Source organism: Buceros rhinoceros, unplaced genomic scaffold, assembly GCF_000710305.1.
Source record: "Buceros rhinoceros silvestris isolate BGI_N320 unplaced genomic scaffold, ASM71030v1 scaffold13505, whole genome shotgun sequence".
NCBI classification, from domain to species: domain Eukaryota; kingdom Metazoa; phylum Chordata; class Aves; order Bucerotiformes; family Bucerotidae; genus Buceros; species Buceros rhinoceros.
The window spans coordinates 11436-32494 of NW_010413495.1; the positions used below are offsets into that span (position 1 = coordinate 11436).

The 21059-nt window shown below is 37.0% G+C and overlaps 1 protein-coding gene across 1 annotated transcript in view; it reads left to right on the plus strand.

Annotated features, from left to right (window-relative positions):
- Positions 1-21059, plus strand: part of AQR (aquarius intron-binding spliceosomal factor) — a gene marked incomplete at its 5' end in the record, with an annotated part of 50160 nt that overhangs the window by 10707 nt on the left and 18394 nt on the right. Inside the window, 14 exons of the mRNA XM_010136773.1 lie at positions 1278-1394; positions 2374-2487; positions 3297-3400; positions 4098-4200; positions 5250-5370; positions 8081-8222; positions 8951-9129; positions 10951-11118; positions 11595-11764; positions 12405-12646; positions 14254-14400; positions 14911-14980; positions 17539-17649; positions 19195-19304. Of these exons, the coding sequence (XP_010135075.1) occupies positions 1278-1394; positions 2374-2487; positions 3297-3400; positions 4098-4200; positions 5250-5370; positions 8081-8222; positions 8951-9129; positions 10951-11118; positions 11595-11764; positions 12405-12646; positions 14254-14400; positions 14911-14980; positions 17539-17649; positions 19195-19304 (1898 nt within the window). The remainder of the gene's footprint in view (positions 1-1277; positions 1395-2373; positions 2488-3296; positions 3401-4097; positions 4201-5249; positions 5371-8080; positions 8223-8950; positions 9130-10950; positions 11119-11594; positions 11765-12404; positions 12647-14253; positions 14401-14910; positions 14981-17538; positions 17650-19194; positions 19305-21059) is intronic.

The window sequence follows — 21059 nt, forward strand, 5'->3', positions numbered from 1 at the left end:
CAGCAGGAACTGAGAAAGCAGGTTCAATTTAAGCTTCACACTATCAGAATGAAAAATAAAAGACATTAATTTACAATTTCTCACGTGAGTAGAGACTTATTTAAAATAACTTTGTATTTAGAAGCCATTCTGAAATAATATAGAGATTTTTTAAAACATTGAGCGTGATCCTGAGCTCATACAGGCTAACTGTGCTCTGCTAAATCACTTCAGTATCCTGTGCTTGTAGTTGCGATAGGGTGAATTCTTAAATTAGAGCTTGTTGTCTTACGGACATAATATACTGTCATAAATCAAAATACGCATTTGAAGTTAAACTGAAGTCTGGCTGTTAGCCAAAACACTTGGAGGCAGAACATTTAACGTTGGTTCTCACTAGATAACAAGAAGGGTAGAATTCAGACAGTTCATGAACCTGTTTAAGTGACTGGAAGAAGCAAATGAGAAATAGGCTAAGTCCAACTCCTTCTGCCTTGGCAGCATGCACTGTGTTGATGGGCTCTTTTACCTATGTCGAGGCTTTTTCAGAATGTTACTGTTTCACATTACAGTGTAGAGACTGCCATCAAAACTGGGCGATTTGGTAATTTGAAAGGAATGACTCCAGGGAAAGTTCTTACCATTTTCTGAGGGTGTGGTTGTTTGTTTTGTTATTATTGTACAAGGCAATTACCATTTTCTACTACAGATTGTTTTATTTTCTTTGTCATAGTTCTAAACACCAGATTGATGTTTTTGCCTTTCTAGATTCCACCGAGAACAACTCATTTTACTCTCGAACTATTGAGTTGTACTGCTGTGTACTGTGGAATAGTTGCTACATAGAGCAGCTTAAGATATTTACATCGAGAAGAAATGACCTCTGCTTTGTTTACAAAAAGTTTTTATAGGTTTTTAATGTAAATCTGAAAAATGCTTCGATTTTATTATCTTACAGAGAATAGAAGATGCCACACTGTATTTAGAAGAAACAGTTTGCAGTCTGAGAAAGACAAACTTAAAAGGACTTTTTTAATAGCAAGATGCAGTCTTGCTAGCGGCAAGTTTGTGCTGTGCTCCCAGTCATGTAAAAGGCTGTGTCGTAGCAGCCTGCCTGGATAAAACCAGTGTCTTGGCATACATAAATGCTGCTTTAATAAGAGAAACTTCTGTTAGATAGGTAAATAATTGTCCAGCAATCTATCCTATTTGCCTTCTTGAAATGGAAAATTATGAGAAACCAGGAGTTTTTGCATTTTGAAGAACTACTTGTATTAACATGAGGTTGTTCCCCACAGGCTTTGCTTCCCACACGGCGTTGGTTTAATACAGTCTTGGATGACTCCCACCTTGTTGTGCACTGTTACCTTTCTAGTCTTGCTAAAAGAGAGAAGGAGGGTCATCTGTTTTGCCAGGTGAGACGCAAAGCTGTTGAAAAGGACTTTTTCATTCCGATGCAGCCTTGAATTCTGCAATTATTTTGTTTTACGTATGTTTGTTGAGACGTGTTTTTCTGGTGAGTGCAAACTACATTTTTATTTAAATCCTTCAGACCGTAAGTTCTTTCTTACCTGTTCCTGTATGTGTCACTGCACTTATCCTTCTGGCTCTGTTTTTGAACAGTTCTTAAAGGTACAACCTAGAAAACAGTGCAGCTTCTGGCGTGCTTTACCTCACATGTAGCAGAAGTTGTCACCAGTGCCTTCATTTGTGCTTCGTTTTGACCTCAGACTGTCCTACAGTCTGCAGGTGTTTTTCACTACTGTCCTTCAGTTCACTCAGTCTTCAACGGTGTATTGGTTTTTATGACAGGATCTGAAGATCCCATCCCCTTTCCTGCATCTCAGCTGCTTTTCCTGCTGCTTGCTGTCCCCCATCTCTGGCACTTGTTGAGTTTTCTGAGGGTCAGTATTGATGGAACACAACACAAAGCCAGCAGCACATCTGAATGATGTTTTTTTTTCCAAGTTAAATAACCTCATTGAAAGGTAGGATGAATCCCAGAGCTATCATCAGAGAGGGCAGGAGGGTGCAAGACTTCTCCCCTTCGGTAGCAGCAAGCTGTAAGCTGGGTTCAGTATCTCAGTGAACCTCTGGCTGGATTATCTTAGGGCACTTAATTTCGGTTTCAAGTCCTAGTGTGTATAAGAAACCACACTGCTTGTGAGATGTGCTGTAATTTCTCTGGCTTGTAGATGAGAAACCTAACCAAAAATTTTTTGTGCATCAGTCAAATATAAAATTTAGATACCACACCTTAGTCCGTTTCTTCAAGAACTTTGAGGAGCTCTTGTTTGTGCGTGGTGCCCAGATTTGTCCTCTTAAATTGTGGATTGATTCATGGCAGGGTGTCTGTTATTGTTGATCCACTAATTTATATGGATGATGTCTCAGCTTTTAGATATGCTTAAATTCTACACTGGCTTTGAAATCAATGATCAGACTGGAAATGCTTTGACAGAGAATGAGATGACAACAATTCACTATGACAGAATCACTTCTCTACAGGTAGGCAGATGGTGAAGTGCTTATGGGAGGGGAAGGACTTGGTTTTGTCGCTTTAGTTTAATTTGCATCTGGAGTAGGCATTAAGTTATTTCCCAAAGCAAACCCCTCGTTTTTCCTATTGAGTTACAAGAGTAGTTTTAACTTGACTCTCTGTACCATATCGAAGGCACTTAACGCTTCAGTGTTACGTATGTGATTATGACTAAATAATACGCTCTAGAAAAACACCACTTGATGTGATACTGTCGAGGTGAACTGCTCCCATTAAACCCTATTCGGAAGGGGAAATAAAGTGCTGTGGGAACTTAACTTATGATTATGCAGTAGGTGGCACCATTTCTTCAAGATCAGTACACACATACGGTAGCAATAGCGGTCCCTTGTACCTGAGAGACAAAAATTCACATCACTTGTAGTCATATAAAGATAGATACGCTTCCCAGAATTTTCCCTATCAATTTGAACAAAAAAATTTAAGGGAGCGTGGTTAAATTAAACTTGTTCCTTGTTTTTCTTAGTGGTCTGCAAGGCTACACGTCTGCCCCCTTACGTTTTATTTTAATGACAGAAGAAAAGCTGATAGGACTACATATAAAAAAGATACTCTGTCAGAAGCACAGGAGTTACAAATAGGTGATGCTAACTAAGAAAAATGGAGATTTCCCCTGTCTTTTATTCCTGTCCTGCTAGTGTCCACAGAGTGCTGCATGTTCTGGATCAGAAGAAGCTCCACTTTTGTATAAATACTCAGATTGTTATTAAGTTGTTTCATTAATTACATTCAGTGTTTGGCCGTGGGTCTTTTGCAGAGAGCAGCATTTGCGCATTTCCCGGAGTTATATGACTTTGCACTCTCAAACGTAGCTGCAGTAGATACTCGTGATTCACTAGTGAAGTTATTTGGACCTCTCAGGTAAGTTATCAAAATGAATTTTAACATGAAATTTAAATTCTTTGTTCTCAGTAAGTTTCAATTTAACAGATCTCCAGCCTTTTTTTCTTTCTGACTTCTCGTGTCTTCTGAGGTCTTTCTGACTTGTCACGGTATGTTTACATCTGCTGAAATAGGGAGAGTTTTCATCCACCAGCAGTGAAGCTCTAGAATTCCAGTATAAGAAAAATATGTTTATTTTCCTTTTTTCCAATGAATGTGAGAAAGTAGTAATTTTCTGGAAAATAGCTAGCTGCTGAAAGTAATTATAGAAGTAACTTACAGTAGTTAACCTCTAACTTTAATTTAAATTTAGCTTTTTTCACATGTTCTGTACAAAAGCTAAAACAGAAATCATAAAAGCATACCCCAGTATTAGCTGTAGTGTATTGTAAATGCTGTAACAGTCTGTATTTTGACAAAGTCAGTGAGTGCTCTGTTGTTTGGTTCTGTTTTCAGGAATGTGCCTTGAAACGATAAAAATTGCTTGCACCTTGCTCTGTTTGTGGAGGAGAGGTTCAGCACACAGCTATGGCTGAACACACATCACCTGCGGAAGTGCTCTAGAGCACTTCTTAAAAACTCCAAAAATAATTATCTTAACTTAACTTAAAATACTGGTGTGTAATTGTTGATCTTTGATGAAGTTCAGGAGTCTGTTTTTCTTCCTCCTGTGCAGCTCAGACACTCTGCACCAGGTGGCATCATACCTGTGCCTGCTGCCGCCCCTCCCAGACGGGGAGAGCACCAGCTATGAAAAGGAGTTTCTGCTGGAGTTGCTGGTAAAAACATAATACATGTTGCTTGTAGTTTTTTTTTCTTTTGCAAACTCAGACTAAATGCAGCAACTACACTGTAGTAAAGTAGCCATTTAGGACCTTTCACTGAACTACCTGTGAACCACAGCAGTGAACAGCATTCTGAGATGGGGTTTAAAACCGTGTAAAACAAGTACTTGAAAATGTTTATTTATAAATGTAGCTTCTCTGAGGAACTAGTACGTGTGCGTTAGGTGTCATTGTGGAGGTCAGTAAGCAGAATCTCAGCAACAGTTTTGAGTTCTTCTGGGAAAGCTGTTGTGCTTTATGTAGTAACCTGATTGTCCTCTTTAAAAAAAAAAATGTGCTAAAGTAGATCTAGATATTCAGTACCTATTTGGTTCCTCAAGCCCATTTAAAAGTTTGCACATAAGGATTTTTTGGATATTCACTATATAACAATATTCCTGTAGGCTTCTGATCTGATACCAGTATTAGAATGGCAGAGATGTTTTTTGATAACTTTTGCACAGGCTTCTTTTGTGGTTGCTGATTTCTTTAAAATCTGTTCACGTCGTTTTCTAAGGTTCAGATGGTAGTAGTATGATGCTTGTGGATACTATGGAAAGATTATTTGTTCAGATGTCATACTGTAGTATAAGATGGAATTTTTTTCTCCCAGAGAGGGAATTAAGGCTAACAGTTGCTGAATGAGCACTATTAGTTAGCTATTGACCATATGTTTGATGGAAAGCAAAATAAATTTTATTTTAAGTTGATTCCCTGCTAAGCTTCGACTGAATATTTTCAGTTCTGCTGTGCCATTTTTTTGATTTGCTGAATGATTGTTTTACTTGAGTACTATGGCAGATAGATTGACTATGTTGTTTGCTCATCTTCTGATGCCACTGTGTGCATTTAGTTGTATTTTAAAACAACCAAACCAAACTTACTAAAAGGCAGAAAACGGCAAGTGACCACCAGCAGTCTTGGGGCTTAATGTGTATTTCAAAAATAGGTTAGTTTTATTTTCCCTTTTTCCTTACAGAGGTTTAAAATGCATCTTCTTTTAGGTTTCTCGTCATGAGCGACGAATATCTCAGATTCAGCAACTCAACCAGATGCCTCTTTATCCCACAGAGAAGATTATTTGGGATGAAAATATTGTACCAACTGAATATTATTCTGGAGAAGGTATAATTAGTAGTTCAGTAAATGCTGCAAAAAGAGCAGTTCTGATGTCTCTGCTCATTCTGTCTTTGGAACTTACATGCAGTACTGTGGCATCTTCTGGTTTCCTAGAATAAGGTCAGCTTTTTTTTTTTTGAGTGGTGAGTCATAAACTTTGAGATGAAGTTGTTAGCAGATTTATAACGGATTTAAAGAAAAATCCAAAGACTTGGGTGTGCACAAAGACATTTATTTGCTTCTAATCTGGGTGACAGATGTGCTGTACCACCAGCTGCAGCACAGGTCGGTAGTGTAAGGTGAAAGAGGTTGTAAACGTGCAGCAGAAAAGCTTTTGTGCTTTGCTTTTAGATACATTCAAGAAAGCCTTTTTAAAAAGAAGGAAAAGGGTTGTGGTGGGGGTAATTAACACTAACTATCTTACTCTTATTTCAGGATAGTGTACACATAGTCACTGAAGGGTGCATGTACTCTAAATTAAGAATTTTAAGTGTTCTTGATCAGTGTGCTTGTGATCAAGGAAGCAAATTACAGGTATTGCAAGCAAAGAATTACTGTAATTTTAAGCTTTGCAATAAATGGAACATTTTTTTTTGTCTTGCTATTTTAAAAAAATGTTAGTTTTATGTCAATCATGAGAATTTTCATTAGGAATGTGAAATTTTAATTTGGAATGTGGGTTTTCCAAATAAAAAACGTGTATGTTCAGATACCAGTCTAAATCATGTTTCTGGTTTGAGCAGTGAGTGTTCCATACCTTCCTCCATGTAGTTTTGATCCAGAATTTTTTTGTGTAGGTATAAGCCTTAAATCACATTTTTTGGATAAATTCTTAGTGAACAAATGTCAATGAGACGAAAGAGGTTTTTGAACTTTGACTGCTTTAGATTGTCAGGGTTATCGGCAACGAAGGAGCCTTTCCAAACAGATATGATACAGGCACCATCTGGAGATCTGCCCAAGAAGAAATAAAGTAGTTAAAAGCTGATTCAGATTATTCTGAATAATAAGTGTATTTCAGTGAACAACACATAGGTTGTTGTAAGGCTCTGGAACTTCTGAGTTCTTAGATAGAAGCCAAGGCAGCTTTACTGTCATTCAGACCTTGTTGGAAGGCTGACTTTGCAGTACTTGTTCATGCAGCGTGTTTATTTTGCGTTTCATTAGCCAAATATATGAAACACAATGGACCTGTTATGGGGACGGGAGAGGAGAGAGGAGGGAGGACAGCAGCTCATCACACCTGTTTCTGTGCTGTTTTGTGACTTTCTAATAATACATTAAAGACATTTATTAGTGTGAAATATAATTTTGGCGTGTAACAGTGGTTGCTAGTGGGAACATTTCCTCCTTCTGAGGTAAATTCTTTTGCTATTATTATCCATGTATTGATAGCCTTGTTGTGAACCATTTTTGTTGCTGTCAGGCTTTTACAATTATTTTTTTATTTTGCTTCTCATAGTTTAAACCAATTTGCGCTTTCGTTTTTTAATGTTCATGTATTCTGCAGCTCTGATTTCAAACAAGGCAGTTTTGCTTCCACAGTCTTTTGTCGGATAGTTTCTTTGTTTTGTTTTTTTTGTGTTCTTAAAAGTAGATAAATTCTTTTGGTCTAAAACTTAAATAAGAGTAACTTTGCCCAAGAAAGCTAGGAGTATTGTTTCTATTTTCTTTTAAAAAAATTGGTGAAGAATAAATAAATTCTGATTGATGCTGAGCAGCCTTAAAGAGGTGTTGCTTCAGGCCCAACCCTTAGCTTTACAGGACAGGGTTTGTTACTTGGTGTTGGGAAATGTGTTAAAGTATTTTAGCACCATGAGGCTTTGCAGAATAGAAGTTACTGTGTTCGACCACCTTTCTTCACTGCCGTTGCATCTCAGTGTATGTGGAAGTCACTACACAGCACATACAGCTGTGAAAGGTTTCAGGGATGATAAAGTTACAAAAGGCTTCTGCTTTCACAGGTCCTAAGCATAGGTGTCAAACTGGAACGTTAGTCCAGGACTGCTAAATGAGTAACACACAGGAATTTTTTTTAATGGAAAATTTGCATCTAAGACTACCCTAAAGCCATGCAAGCTTTAGGACCCGTCTAGGAGTTCTAATACCCCTTGTGTAGTTAGATCTAATGTTCTCATGCTTCTTATTCTCATTAAAAAAAAATTTCTATAATCAGTAACAGAAGATGAGGAAAGTTGTGTATTAAAATTTGATTTATTGGCTTAAAATATTTTTCTACAGTAGTGGTTTTTGTGGCTTCTAATAAATGTAAAGGATTGGAATTGGGTGATTATTGGATAATCCATAGTTTTTCTTAGTTAATGAGCCTTTTTATCATTATTTAATGTTGGCTTAATTGTCCCATTCTCAAATTATCATTTCTTTGCCCTGCATTTGATTTTTATAAAATCTGTTTTGTTGTAGTCTGAGTATAGGGAAGGATTCAGTCTTTAAATTGTTCACTGTATTACAGCCAGAAAAGATGAAAATACTTCTGATGTTGAGCAGATTCATTTAGAAAAAGAACTGAAAGATGTGTGTTTTTTAGTGGCATGTATTGATAAAAGGAGCAGTTCTTAGAATCTCCCAGGATAACAACTTTGGCAGTTACAGAATAATGTGTATGTATTTATAAATAAGAACCAATATATTAATTCATCTTCTTTTTCTTTATCCCTCAAATACCTCTTCCCTTCCACCCTTACCTCCTCCTTAGGCTGTCTTGCACTTCCCAAACTGAATCTACAGTTTCTGACTCTTCATGACTACCTGCTGAGGAACTTCAACCTTTTCCGCTTGGAGTCTACCTACGAGATCAGACAGGACATTGAAGATAGTGTCAGTAGGATGAAACCATGGTAATATTTGTTAACTGATGCAAACCAGTCAGTTCAATTGTAATCAAAGGGTATTTGAGAATAACTGATACTGTGTGTATACCAAACACGTAGTAACAAATGGATTGTAAATTACTACATAGATACTGTGTGTTATACTATCTTCCTCCATAAAGTGTTGCCATCCTGTGGGATGATTTTGTACAAGTCTGTGATATGTATCCCTGTAGATGTGTTGGCACTGTGTTGGATGCTCACAACCAACCTTTGTTGTGTTAAGACAGATGAGTTAGTTTTCCAAAACTAACTACTAAGCCTTGGCTGACATTACAAAATCTGGAAACTCTCCACCAACTCTTCTGGTTTATGATTGAATTTGCCATCTGCCACAGTTTGATCCTTTTCAGATCTCAAGGGATCATTTGGTGTGATGTCTTTTATACTCAGTAGCTGCTTTTTGTTATCTTCCCCTTTTCCTCTTTCTCTATGAGGTTTGTTTTTTTTTGTAGTGCTAACATAAGTTCCCTTTATTTCTTAAAATATAAGTCAGTTTACATTATGCTTCAGTTCTAAAATGCAAGATGATGTGAATCTACTCTGGTAGCATTTAAAACTAAGACTTCTACTTTCGCCTGTTGCTGACTGTGAGGTAAATTATTTCACAGTTTAAAAATGGAACTGAATCTGTTATCAGGTAATGACTAATGAAACTTTGGTGTTTGTGGGGTTTTTTTGTGTGTGTGTTTTAGGTTATCGGAATATGGAGGTGTGGTCTTTGGTGGATGGGCCAGGATGGCACAACCCATTGTCTCTTTCACAGTGGTGGAGGTGGCTAAGCCCAATATTGGTGAAAACTGGCCTATGAGAGTACGAGCAGATGTTACCATTAATTTGAATGTCCGAGACAGCATCAAAGATGAATGGGAAGGTACTTAAATTCTTTGAAATAAGGTGCTCAAAATTGGTGCTTGTCAAAAGAAACTTTGATATAATCTTATTTGTAAGAAAAGGGTTTTTTTAATCTGAGATAAGATTTGCCAGTCTTAATACTCTCTTTAAAAGTCACTTACTCCGATTCCATGTCTAAGAAGTTTATACTTTCCTAAAACGATGATTGAAATTACTATTTACACATCCGTTGGGAACAGGGTGTTTCCTGTTTCAGACTGCTGCCGTTCGTTTTGTAACTGTAAAATTCTGCCCTTTACAGGGAATGTGGAAAAGTAACTTAGCATTTTAAATTAATGCTAATAATGTCACATTGGAAAAGTGCTGGAGAACCTGATAATCTGTTTCACATACATGTGGAGAGGGCAGATTTTGATTTAAATCAGACCAGTGCATTTTAGTAGTTTTCAGTATATTTGAATGTTTCTAGGATGTGCTGACTGTACCAAATAGTTTCTTACAAGTATCCATGTGTGACACATCCTTTGCTTGAGGAATCAGACTTTACTTGACCGTGTTGGCAGGTGACATAGAAGCAAGTACTCGGCTGATCAGTAAATGTCACTCCTTCGCTTTTGTTAGAGAAACTTATGAAACGTACTGGAGCCGCACAGTGCGGTTGCAGGTCACAGAGCACAAATGTTAAAGCTGGGGTGTGTGATAAATAAGCAGATGCAAGTTTGGGAATGTAGATTTTTATTAAAGTGGAAAAGGTAGGAGAATGGCAGCAGACTTCACTGTACTGAGGGTAGCTACATAGAGGTGCACCTAACTTTATAAATACTAGAACCGCCTCTGATTTCCAATGCAGTAATGCTTTAACTTCAGCAAAACTGAGCTGAAGAATGCACACATCATTGCCTGACACAGCAGGGTCTTGATGAAACTACCTTGGGTTGGATAATATCTGGTGCGTAATAAGAAATTATTTGTCTCATACAAAGAATACAGCATGTGTTTACTAAATTTTGAAGGTGTCTTAGATATGAGAGAATCTGTAGGTTTGCTGGAGAAAAGGATTAGTATTCAACATTGCAGTAGTGATTTGGAGAAATTGCCCTTTAAAAGTAGGGTGTAGTTCAACAGGGATGAAAATTAATATGCTAAACTTAAGCAAGAACTTCCCCCACAAGTGCAGTGGGAGAACAACTTGTTAGACAGTAATTCTGCAGAATGCAGAGTCTCAGGTCATCATCGCTCAAAAGCTAATGTGACTCCACAGCTACATGTTACTGCAGAGGAAAACAGGAGAACACTCAACCAGGTCATATCAAGATTTATAAAGTGGGCTGTGATGTGGAAAACAAGTAACTTGTTAACTGACCTTTTACCTATTAAGTAGATAGTAGTCACTTTTTGTTTAGCATTTTATGCCTAGTTCTAGGCACGGCACTGAAATGATTGTAAAAAAGCTTGGAGGTTGGTCCAGAAGAAAGGAATGAGAGTAAGATGTTGATGACACTGTACTTTTGAGATAAGACTGGGGTTGTGTAATCTAAGTAGGATTAGTGGGAGAAGAGTAATTTTGAAGTAAGTTTGTCATGAAAAAAGCAGTCGATTTTCCTTTTCATATCTAGAGTCCTGACATGTTAATATGCAGGAGTAGTGGAAAAGATGGCAATATCCTATGGTCTTGTGTCCTCTAAGTGAAAGGCATGTTTTGAAATGGAACACATTATTTTCTAAATATTGAAACCATTGAAAAAAAATTTTTGTTTATTCTGTTGTACATACCTATTAAGGAGTGGATATGGGAAATGGCTTTCAATCAAATCACTGAACATTCCTTTTCCGGAATCAGGTCTGCGTAAACATGATGTCTGCTTTTTGATTACGGTACGTCCCACACAACCCTATGGCACCAAGTTTGACCGACGGCGACCTTTTATTGAGCAAACTGGCTTGGTGTATGTCAGAGGCTGTGAAATCCAGGGCATGCTGGATGAGAAAGGACGTGTTATTGAAGAAGGTATGGATATATCGAAATTCGTTTGAAAGATTTTTTCATCCATTTATCTTTTTGTTTGTTTGTTTGTTATTAACAGCCTGATCGTTGACTTGCTTCTCTTTTTGCCAGTGTTCATTGAATTTATCACCTACTCAAAAAAGCAAAACAATTCCATAAGCAGCCTGAGAAAGTTTCCGATAACTAGTTTCCTCTAGCTGCTTAACTAGTTTCCTCTGGTAAAATCTGATGTAATTAAGATTAATTGAATAAATCCAGTACATTTTGGTTTTAGGAATAAAATAACTTATATTCAAAGACTCTGTTAGAAGTGGCATGAAACATGAAATAAGAATGTTTGTAATGCCATGAAGAAGTTAATTTCGTCCTATGAATTTGGCTAAATTTCATTTCGGGAATGTTTGAGAATCACTTGTTTGAATGATAATCTGCTTTGAGCACTACTTCAAATTCTACTCTTACCATTTCATTATGGGCAGGACCTGAACCCAAACCAAGACTTAAAGGGGACTGCAGAACATACAGAGTATTTCTGGACCCAAACCAGTATCAACAAGACATGACCAATACAATCCAAAATGGAGCAGAAGATGTTTATGAGACGTTTAATATAATAATGAGAAGAAAACCAAAAGAAAACAATTTCAAGGTAAGGTGCTTGCTCGTTGACTCTTAGAATAAGAAAGAGTTTGACTGAATTTCTCAGCAGTACTGAGACATGTCCTTTATAGATGCATGTAGTTAGGCATTTTAGGTGACATTGGGTTACTTCAGGAAGTTGAGAGCATGTCAGCTGGTGATAATTTCTCGCTTTAGACAAGTGTTCAGGTAACTGAGAACAGTTCTACTTCACTTTAGCATGTAATAAAACACTAGCTTATAATTTCAGTCTTTTAACGTAGGGTAGCCTACGGATTAATTGTATTTGGCCTTTCAGGTTAAGGCAGTACATGGAACATTTTTGTTACCTGATGGAATAACAGACTGTAGGAAAAGGAGGAGTAACTAGTCAAAAGGTGAAAATCAAAGAAACCTGTTAGCTTTTGGGAGCATCACTGGATCAGTTTCTTACTGGGCTTATTAGGTGTGAGATATTTTTTTAGCACTTTAAGAATTACCTGGTTTGACAGTGGTGTTTTGTGCACGTATACACTGTGTATATATTGACTCTAAGCAAGCAGCTGTCAATTCATGACTGTTACATGCTAGCGCCTTGTAATAGTCTTCGGTATGTCATGTTTTCTCGGTAAAAAGTCAGTCTCTCCAATTGTATTTTTTCTATTTTGCAGGCTGTTCTGGAGACTATTAGGAATTTGATGAACACAGATTGTGTGGTTCCTGACTGGCTGCATGACATCATTCTCGGATATGGAGATCCAAGTAGCGCACACTATTCGAAAATGCCAAATCAGATTGCAACTCTGGATTTTAATGACACTTTTCTGTCCATTGATCACTTAAAAGCTAGCTTCCCGGGATACAACATTAAAGTGACTGTTGACAATCCAGCTCTGCAAATACCCCCCTTCAGGTGATCTCAAAATTTCAAGTACTCCTGATCTGGTATTTTTGTTGAAGTGTGTTGTCAGGTGGAGTTGAGTTCAGTGTTGAAGGGAGCTGTTCTTTTTTTTAAGAAAAGGTGTTAATAGTAAGATTTAGATAGTTGTAGAACAGAGTTAAATGTGCTACAGTTAGACTCAGGACCAGCTATTCTGCAAAAAAATGCATCAGAGCATTGCTTGTAGATCAGCCTGTTGAATATATGGCAAAACCAACAGTATGAGATAAAATCAAGACACATAGTATTTACTTCTGCTTTCTGGTATCTAGCCTCTTCAAGTTCAGCGTAAGTACTTTAATTACTTCGTTTCCTTACACGTCTCTCACTAAAGCAAGTGAAGAACAGCAATTTCAACATCAGTTCAAACTCAAGCTTTTGGAAACACCATTCAGTCAAAATAAAGAATTAAGTCTGAAATCCCATATTGCTTATTTTATTTTAGAAATGGTTTCTGAACTAGGATGCCTACCTTTGTGACCACTAAATGAGATGTACATGTTTTGATTTAATGATGCTGTTGTCCAGCATTTTTAGACTTGACAATTCTGTCTGTCCTGGTGGATCTCCTTGGACTTGAGCAACTGAGTGTCACACAATGCATAGTGTTGGAGCTGGACTTCCTTCAGCTCAACTGAAGAAACTATTTCTTTTTTTCCTTATAATTTAATGAGAATTGAAATTTGTTTTCTTTTGAGTGGATAGATGTGACTAGAGAGGGAAAAGATAGCTTTCCTCCTTCACCAGTCAGCTCTTATGGCAGAAGTGAATCTTGAAAACAACGGAGGTAGTCTTCCATGTTTTTTTCCTTTGGAAACACTGCATGTAGAATATGTGTATAGAAGGCACTAACACTGTATGATATAAAAAACAGTCTGAAGGTGTCAAGACAAGATACCATGCACCATTTCCCTCAGTGAACTAGTGTTCATTTTCAGTTTGTAGGTTAAAGTACAAATACTCTGTTTTACGAAGAGCTGTTGCTGCATTTGTCCTGTAAAGAGACTGAGAGATTATTGCTGTTAAACACTGACTGCGTTGTTGTCTCAGGATAATTGGATAGCCATTGGAATTCCTGCACCATAAATTAAAAAAAAAATTGAAATGGGAGGGTAAAAGGCTTCATGTGTTGAAGCAGTTTAGAACACTGACATAACTTGTGTTTAAAAAAAAAAAAGTGTGCATCATTTCAAGAGCAAAGTCAAGTTATTGCTGCTAAACAAACAGTGCCAGTGGCTTTCTATTATGGCTTTAGACCTGTCTTCCATTTTCAGTTATGAACTCCTTGCCTTCAGTGTTTTACTACGTGGCTCTCAGCACTGCTCCTGGCTTTTCAAGCAGTGTGAAGAGCACTTTTGACAAACTTTCTGTCAAATACGCTTTCTTAAAATCAGCTTCATCAATTTATTTGTCATTCTTTTTCCTTATCCTCATTTATACTTTGTTGTTTGCCACTGTTGGTTCTCTGTTGTGAGAAAGTTTGTCTTAATAGTGACAAGAAAACCTTCCTGTATGGACTTCTAAGACAGTCTGGTATTATAGTAAATGTCCTAAGTGTGGTCTTAAATTATATGTTACAGGATAACTTTCCCAATAAAGGGAGGAAAAGGAAAGAAAAGAAAAGAGGAGGATGGGAATGAAGAAAAACCTGAGGAGGCTAAAACACTGATTGTAGAGCCTCATGTCATTCCAAACCGGGGACCATATCCATATAATCAACCAAAACGGTAATAAATGGTTGCGAACGTATTTACAAATGGTAACACATACGTAGCAGTTCATTTTCAGAAATACTTCAAAATAATATTATTGATCATACACAAAGAGATTTGAATGTGAGACTGGTTTGTTTTATATTTAAATCAAACTTTCTATTATCCTCTCTGTTATAAAAAATTCCCTTGAAGAACAATGAGAGATGCTGTCTTTCAGTATTGTGCCAAGACTTTGAATATCAGGAGGATCGTACCAAAATAAATTTACAGAATTCTCAGCAAATAACAGAAGACAGACAGTCTTAGTCACAAGGACACGGCGATTCACTGTCTTGCTTAGAAATTGCAAGATTGTCACGTCTATAAAGATAATGTCAGTTTGATTTAAAAGGAAGTTTGCGGTTGTGTAGTTCTGGAGAAACATGTAGCGGATTAATTTAAGGATTTGTTTTAACAAGTTTGATTTACCAAAACTTTTGGCAGAATCTCTCAATTCTCTGATCTTGTTTTGCTTTGTTACAGCAATACTATTCAGTTTACCCATACTCAGATTGAAGCTATACGTGCGGGAATGCAGCCTGGGCTAACGATGGTGAGAACATTGCTAAGGATTTTAGACTCTTATTTATTTGATTCTGGCTTTAGGTGAATTCAGTGAAGTACCAGTAGTGCCATTTCTGTAGTGTTGTTGAGGTCACTTGTATTAATAGTTTAAAAATATGAAAAAACGTAGAAAGGTTCAACATTCTCCTATCTTCACAAAATCATACAGAAGCACGTTTGATCTCTGTATAGCTGTATCCTGTGTTTCAGCAGCTGCAGACTTCTCACAACAACTGAATTTACTTTTTCAGTGGTTGGATTGCTAGTTTTAGACTAAAGCTTTTGCCAAGTCCTTCATTTTTGGCTGTTTTAAATTACTTCCATCGTTTTTAGTTTGATCTAACTCCATTAAAGGAAATGAAAGTCATTAAATTGTCTTCAGGGAGTTTTTTTTCTTCTGTCTTGTGAAATGTAACGTGCAATCCTTTATATCTAACTGACCTCTAGAACTAAGAAGTCACAGGCCAAACCATAGCTGTAGATTTGTTATGAGCACAGTTTCTGTGATTTTCTGCAAAGGTCTTTAAGGTTTAGCACTGTCAGATAGGCTTTGACTACAGGGCCTGTCTCCCAGTGAAGTACTTTCTATCCTGGTAGAAATTACTTTGCTACTCTTAATTTCTTCCTAGTCATTACAGGCAGTAATGCTAACTTTTAGGTTTTTGTAATAGTATTAATTAGTGCCATCTTCTTCCTCCTCCTCTTCCTCCTTATGTCTTACCACTCCCTATACACTCTGTAGCTAGCACACAAGATGCAAGGCAAAGGAAGAAAAATCAGCTGCAATAGATCTGGGTGGTTTTTAACCCTGCCTACCTGAGTGTGCTGAAATTAGTAGTGTTGTAAATGTCTATAAAAGTCCCCTGAGTACTTGGCAGTGTTTTGGGGTATGGTATGTTTTCTGGTAGAACACAGCAGAACTCTCTGGTCATTGATGGAATATCCATTGTAGGGTCCATTAAGAAATCAAAACTCTAATTTTGAATGCTGTGAAAATGCCATAGTGATAGATGCTTTAACTTTGGTTATTAAACATTGTTAGAAGGGGTTTTTTTGGAACAATTTGAACTGCTGGGTTATACATAATTAGAGAGTTTGTCTGAGATCACCCACACCAGTGTGTAGGAGTATTGTTTTATATCAGTAGTATCCTCAATAGGAAAGAATACTGGGGAATTAAAAACTTTATTACCATTTTTGTAGTGTGTAATTAACACACCAAATACTAGAGAGGGTGTCTTAAGTCACCTAGGGGTTTTTTGTCTTTTTTGAATAGCCTTGCATACTGTTTATTAGTATTATTTAGTATTCGTAGCGCTATTAATGACCTTCAAATGCAAGTGTATAATGCATTATAAATTATCATCCACCTCACTTTTGGGGGGGCTTTAAATAAGGAAAGTAACTTCCTGTGCCTGCTACTCCCATCAGCTTTCATAAATATTTGAGAAGGTGGTCGTTACATAATTTGAACTTTTCTACTGAAACTGCATTTGCTGATATTTTCAGAGGTTAGGGAATGAGAGTCTGTTAGGTTAAAAGGGAAGGACAATGATAGTGTCAGCTTTTTGTTTTTGAAGATGGGCTTCCGGTTGTGCGTGTGGTTTTGGTTGGTTGGTTTTGTTTTTACTACATCACCCACTTTTTTGCAGAGATAAGGCAGACTGAGAAAACAGTTATGTAATGTAGGCCTATGTTTTATTTTCTCTCATAATGTCCTGTATTTCTGTCTTAATGTTTTTCGGAAGTACAATTCTACTTGCTTTTGAATCCAGTAATCAATGAGATTCTTTAAAGCAAGCGTGGTTTCATAGCAGTTTGTAATTTTATGAGTAGGTACACATGAAACCTGCTATTCTGTGCTTTCTACTGCTGAATAAATTACTTTGAGATGCTGAGTAGTACTCAGATACCTTTAAAATATCCCAGGTGACAATTTTTGAATATTGTTGGTATAATCAAACCTATAAAAATATTGTCAATATTCCTTTTATATCATCAGTTGCAGATTTTTGAGTGAATAAAAAGATTGGACTTTTTTTTTCCTGTTTTTTATATCTTCCTCACCTCATTCTTTTTCTGTTTTGGTGGGGTTTCTCACTGTTTCCTCTATGTCCTGAGGCTAAACAGCCTTTTTGCTCTGAGGATGTCTGTTTTCATGGCTGCAAAACAGAGCAGTGCTTCGTATGCTGGATTACCATATTCCTCTTAAGGAGGAATCTGCCCAACTCATCTGAATCAGTCTTTTGTGATGTATTTTATTTGTTCTTAAGGTTCACAAAAGCCAGCAATTTGTGGATTACCATATTCTTCTTAGGCAGGAATCTGCATTAGCATTGGGCTGAGTCCTTCATGGAGTGTGTAGGTGTTCTTGACTTTCACAGAAGCCAGTGAACATGAAACAGAAGATTTCTTTTGCTGTTAATGTATGTCGTCAGTGCCCTATGAGATTGTTCTGGTTTTTTCCCAACTGGCTGTATTTCTGTATTGTGCAATATTCTGATAAGTTGTGTATTGATTTTTTTGTTTTTAATTGTTTGTTTTCAGGTAGTGGGTCCACCTGGTACTGGAAAAACGGATGTAGCAGTGCAGATAATATCCAATCTTTATCACAATTTCCCAGAACAACGAACTCTTATAGTTACCCACTCTAATCAGGTAAAGTGTCAGCTCTGTATGAAATTTTCCTGTAATTAAAATCAAGAAGAACAGCTATTGAGATCAGTAGGTTTGGGACTGCAGTTGTCTTTTAATAATGAAAACTTGTGTGGGCTTGTTTGCAGGTTTGCCTGTTTTGTAATGTGAAATTAAATTTTTTAATTTCGGATTTGTAGTTCTGAGCTGTTTATTGCAATTTATTGTTTATTTCGATATATTGATCTGGTTGGGGTAGAAATTAGGAATTATTTTGAGAAAGTGTCTGCAGAGTTCTTACAGTTCTTACTGCATGCATGTCAGATTTTTGCTAATTAGATTTCTGGGACACTGGTTGCTTTGTGCTCCATGCTTCTAAGGGAAGACCTCTGCAGCTGCATGCTTGCTTCCCATCCATAAGAGAGGGAATCTAACTTCTAATTCTCAGGCATATATAAAATAAGAACAATACTGATAAAAGTCTTAAAGATTCTTACTCTAAATCTGTATCTGGTTTGGATGGATTTGTTTGGAAACCAGGATCATCTGTTTCCTGATCTCCCTAATTAGCCTGTCCTATCTCAGTTATGAGCTGTTTTAACTGAACATACCACTTGGAAAACATTTCCATCAAAGCAGGATCGGGCATTTACACTGCTGATCAGTTGAGTGGTGAGGCGATAAAACCAAGAATAATACAGGCCAGTCCACAATGTGTTATGTGAGAGTAACAGGTAGTGACGATGAGAGAGAGTTCAGAGAATGTCTGTCAGGGAGAAAAGAAAGGAAATAATTTAATTTGAGTCAGGTAGGAAACTCTTCTTACCAGAGAACACTGACATGAGAATGTGAAATTGTACTTCAGGAAATACACTGTATGTCAGCAGGGTTCATTCCCTATACCTTTATGCTGTGTTTTAACATTTTTACATGAATTCAGCTGACCTGAAGTGGAACCTGCTCATGTTTATTCTTATTTTCATAACTTGATGATCCAGTGCTTACAAACTCAGTCCTTGAAACACACTGAACCAGACAGTTGATATTAAGCTGTTGGAGAATTGAAGAATTTAAGACAGGAGATGTAGCACGCCTTGAAATTTAGTTCAGCAAAATCTATCTATCCATATCGAGAAGAGTTGCAGCACCTGCCAGTCAGTACCAGGTCACACTCTTGTGATTTACTGTAGAAGTTAAATGGTTTAAAGTCATCTAACGAAATCGGTGTTTGCAAAGTGTGCTTCTTGAGGCAGTTTTAGAAACTGATAGCTTTGTCAACTCAGTTCACTAGGTAATAGAATAAAATTTTAAAATTGTTTTAAAATTGTAAAATAAAATTTAATTGTTGTATGAAGTATGCAGGTACAAGAGTTTCAGTAGGCTGATTTCCCTGTTGTCAAGATTAAGAGCGGTAGTTTCAGTATTAACTTCATGTTTGCTTTGGATTACATTTATACCAAAATATGCATAAACTCTTACCTGGTTTACGAGTAATTCTTCAGTTTTACCCCTGCAAGAGCCTCTGAACTTCTAAAAACTACTTTTTCTCCTGTTCTTGTCAATCTTTAGGCTTTGAACCAGCTGTTTGAAAAAATCATGGCTCTAGACATTGATGAACGTCATCTCCTGCGTCTGGGTCATGGAGAAGAGGAATTAGAGACAGAGAAAGATTTCAGCAGGTGAGAAAGGAGGTGCTAATGGTAAACTCGCTTGCGTAACTGTTGTGGCAAGATGTATGTGCTGAATCCATTCTACCTCTGTGGTAAGTAAACAATAAGCTGCGCTTGACAGGTCTTACCTTTTCTCATGTTATTGAGTCCCAGGTACACAGAGTGCCCTTGTTTTCTTATTCAGGAGAGAAACAGTGTTCTCTTCAGAATCCAAAGGCAAAATCAGGCAGGTGCTTGTTCATAAATTCAAGTGCTTGAATAAAAGTAGTTAATTATTTTCTGGGGCCATATAAGTTTACGGAATTAATCTGTTTTGTGAGAGAAGATTGAATAATAAGGGCAGGTTTTTGCAGTTAGGAATTTTTTATGCAAATATGGCATCACTTGTACTGGCATGGTGAACATTGGATTAGTAAATGTGAATATGAGATTAAACTTTCTGCTTTTAATTCTTCAGAATATTGCTTAACTACAAAGATGCTTATTTCATTGGTAAATAACGCATTTTGAAGAATACAGACATAAGGAAAGCTATCAACTCTGTATGAGTACAGAGACCTTAAGAACCTATTCTTGTAAAAATGTGAACATTTGTACGTGTTAGCCCAGTTGACGTCAGTGGGATTGTACACATTCATCAATGTAATCGGATGTGTAATGGTTGCTCACTGGAAATAACTGAACTGTCCACTACTGGATTATTATAGCAATGCTTTGACTTCAAAAGCTGTCGTAAAAATTATGTATAGTCACTGGAAGGTACCCACATACGCACAGTTGAGTTTCATTTAGTAAAATAAATACAGTGTGGTTTTTTTTTTTTTTAGTTTTTTTTAATTTGAATGCTTTGACACAGTCAAAGTATTCCAGGAATTTGATACCCAAAGCCTTAGTGAAATGATGCCATGGCAGATATTTATTTAGTAATATCCACAGTTTAGTATATTCTGTGAAGAGTACTGCTTATCAGTAAAAGGAGTTTTTCTTTGAGATACTCTACGTTGTCTATTTCCGTTATTTTCAAGGTAACTCCAGACCTACAGGACCTTACTGGGTCCTGACAGTTTGGGAGGGGGGGCTAAGGCTGAGAAATACATTTGAAGGAATACGTTTGAACTACGGTGAGGAGTTTTTCCCATGTGCCTTTCATTTGTTTTTAGGCTGCTTCTGAGTTTGTGTCAGGCTGCTTTAGGGGGCACAGTACTGCATAAGGAATTTCTACTGCTGGCAAGCTTAGTGTTCCTTTTCTGCTCCCTCTGCAGGCACAGCAAAGCGGGGTGGGGGTGTAAGAACATAAAGTGGAGAGGAGCTGACTAAACTGGTGCTGTCACTTAAAGCACAAAGGGGAATCAAAGCTAAAGAAAATAGTTGCAGTCGCTTGTAATTATAATGGATTAGTTTTGCTGAAGGAGGAAAACTATTTAGCATTCCAAGGATCTTAACTGTCATGGTTCCTGAGGAACTTATTTTTTCCAGCTGTGAACAATATCATATTCAGTTGTGTCTTAGTAATTTCAAATCTCCAGCTTTAACTGCTCTCACCCTTCTAAATAAGACAATAGAACCCATTGTGATTACCAGGCATCGTGTTGGGTTTTTTTCTATGCTGAAAGCATGTTTTATGAATACTAAGTTTAATAAGAACTTGAAAGTTACCTTTTATTCATATTTCAGCTTTTAAAAGATGCGTTTTAAAAAAGAAACTGCCTTGTTCCTCTCACTTCTTTAATTCCACCCATTTATACCACTTTTTAATTTGTTTTC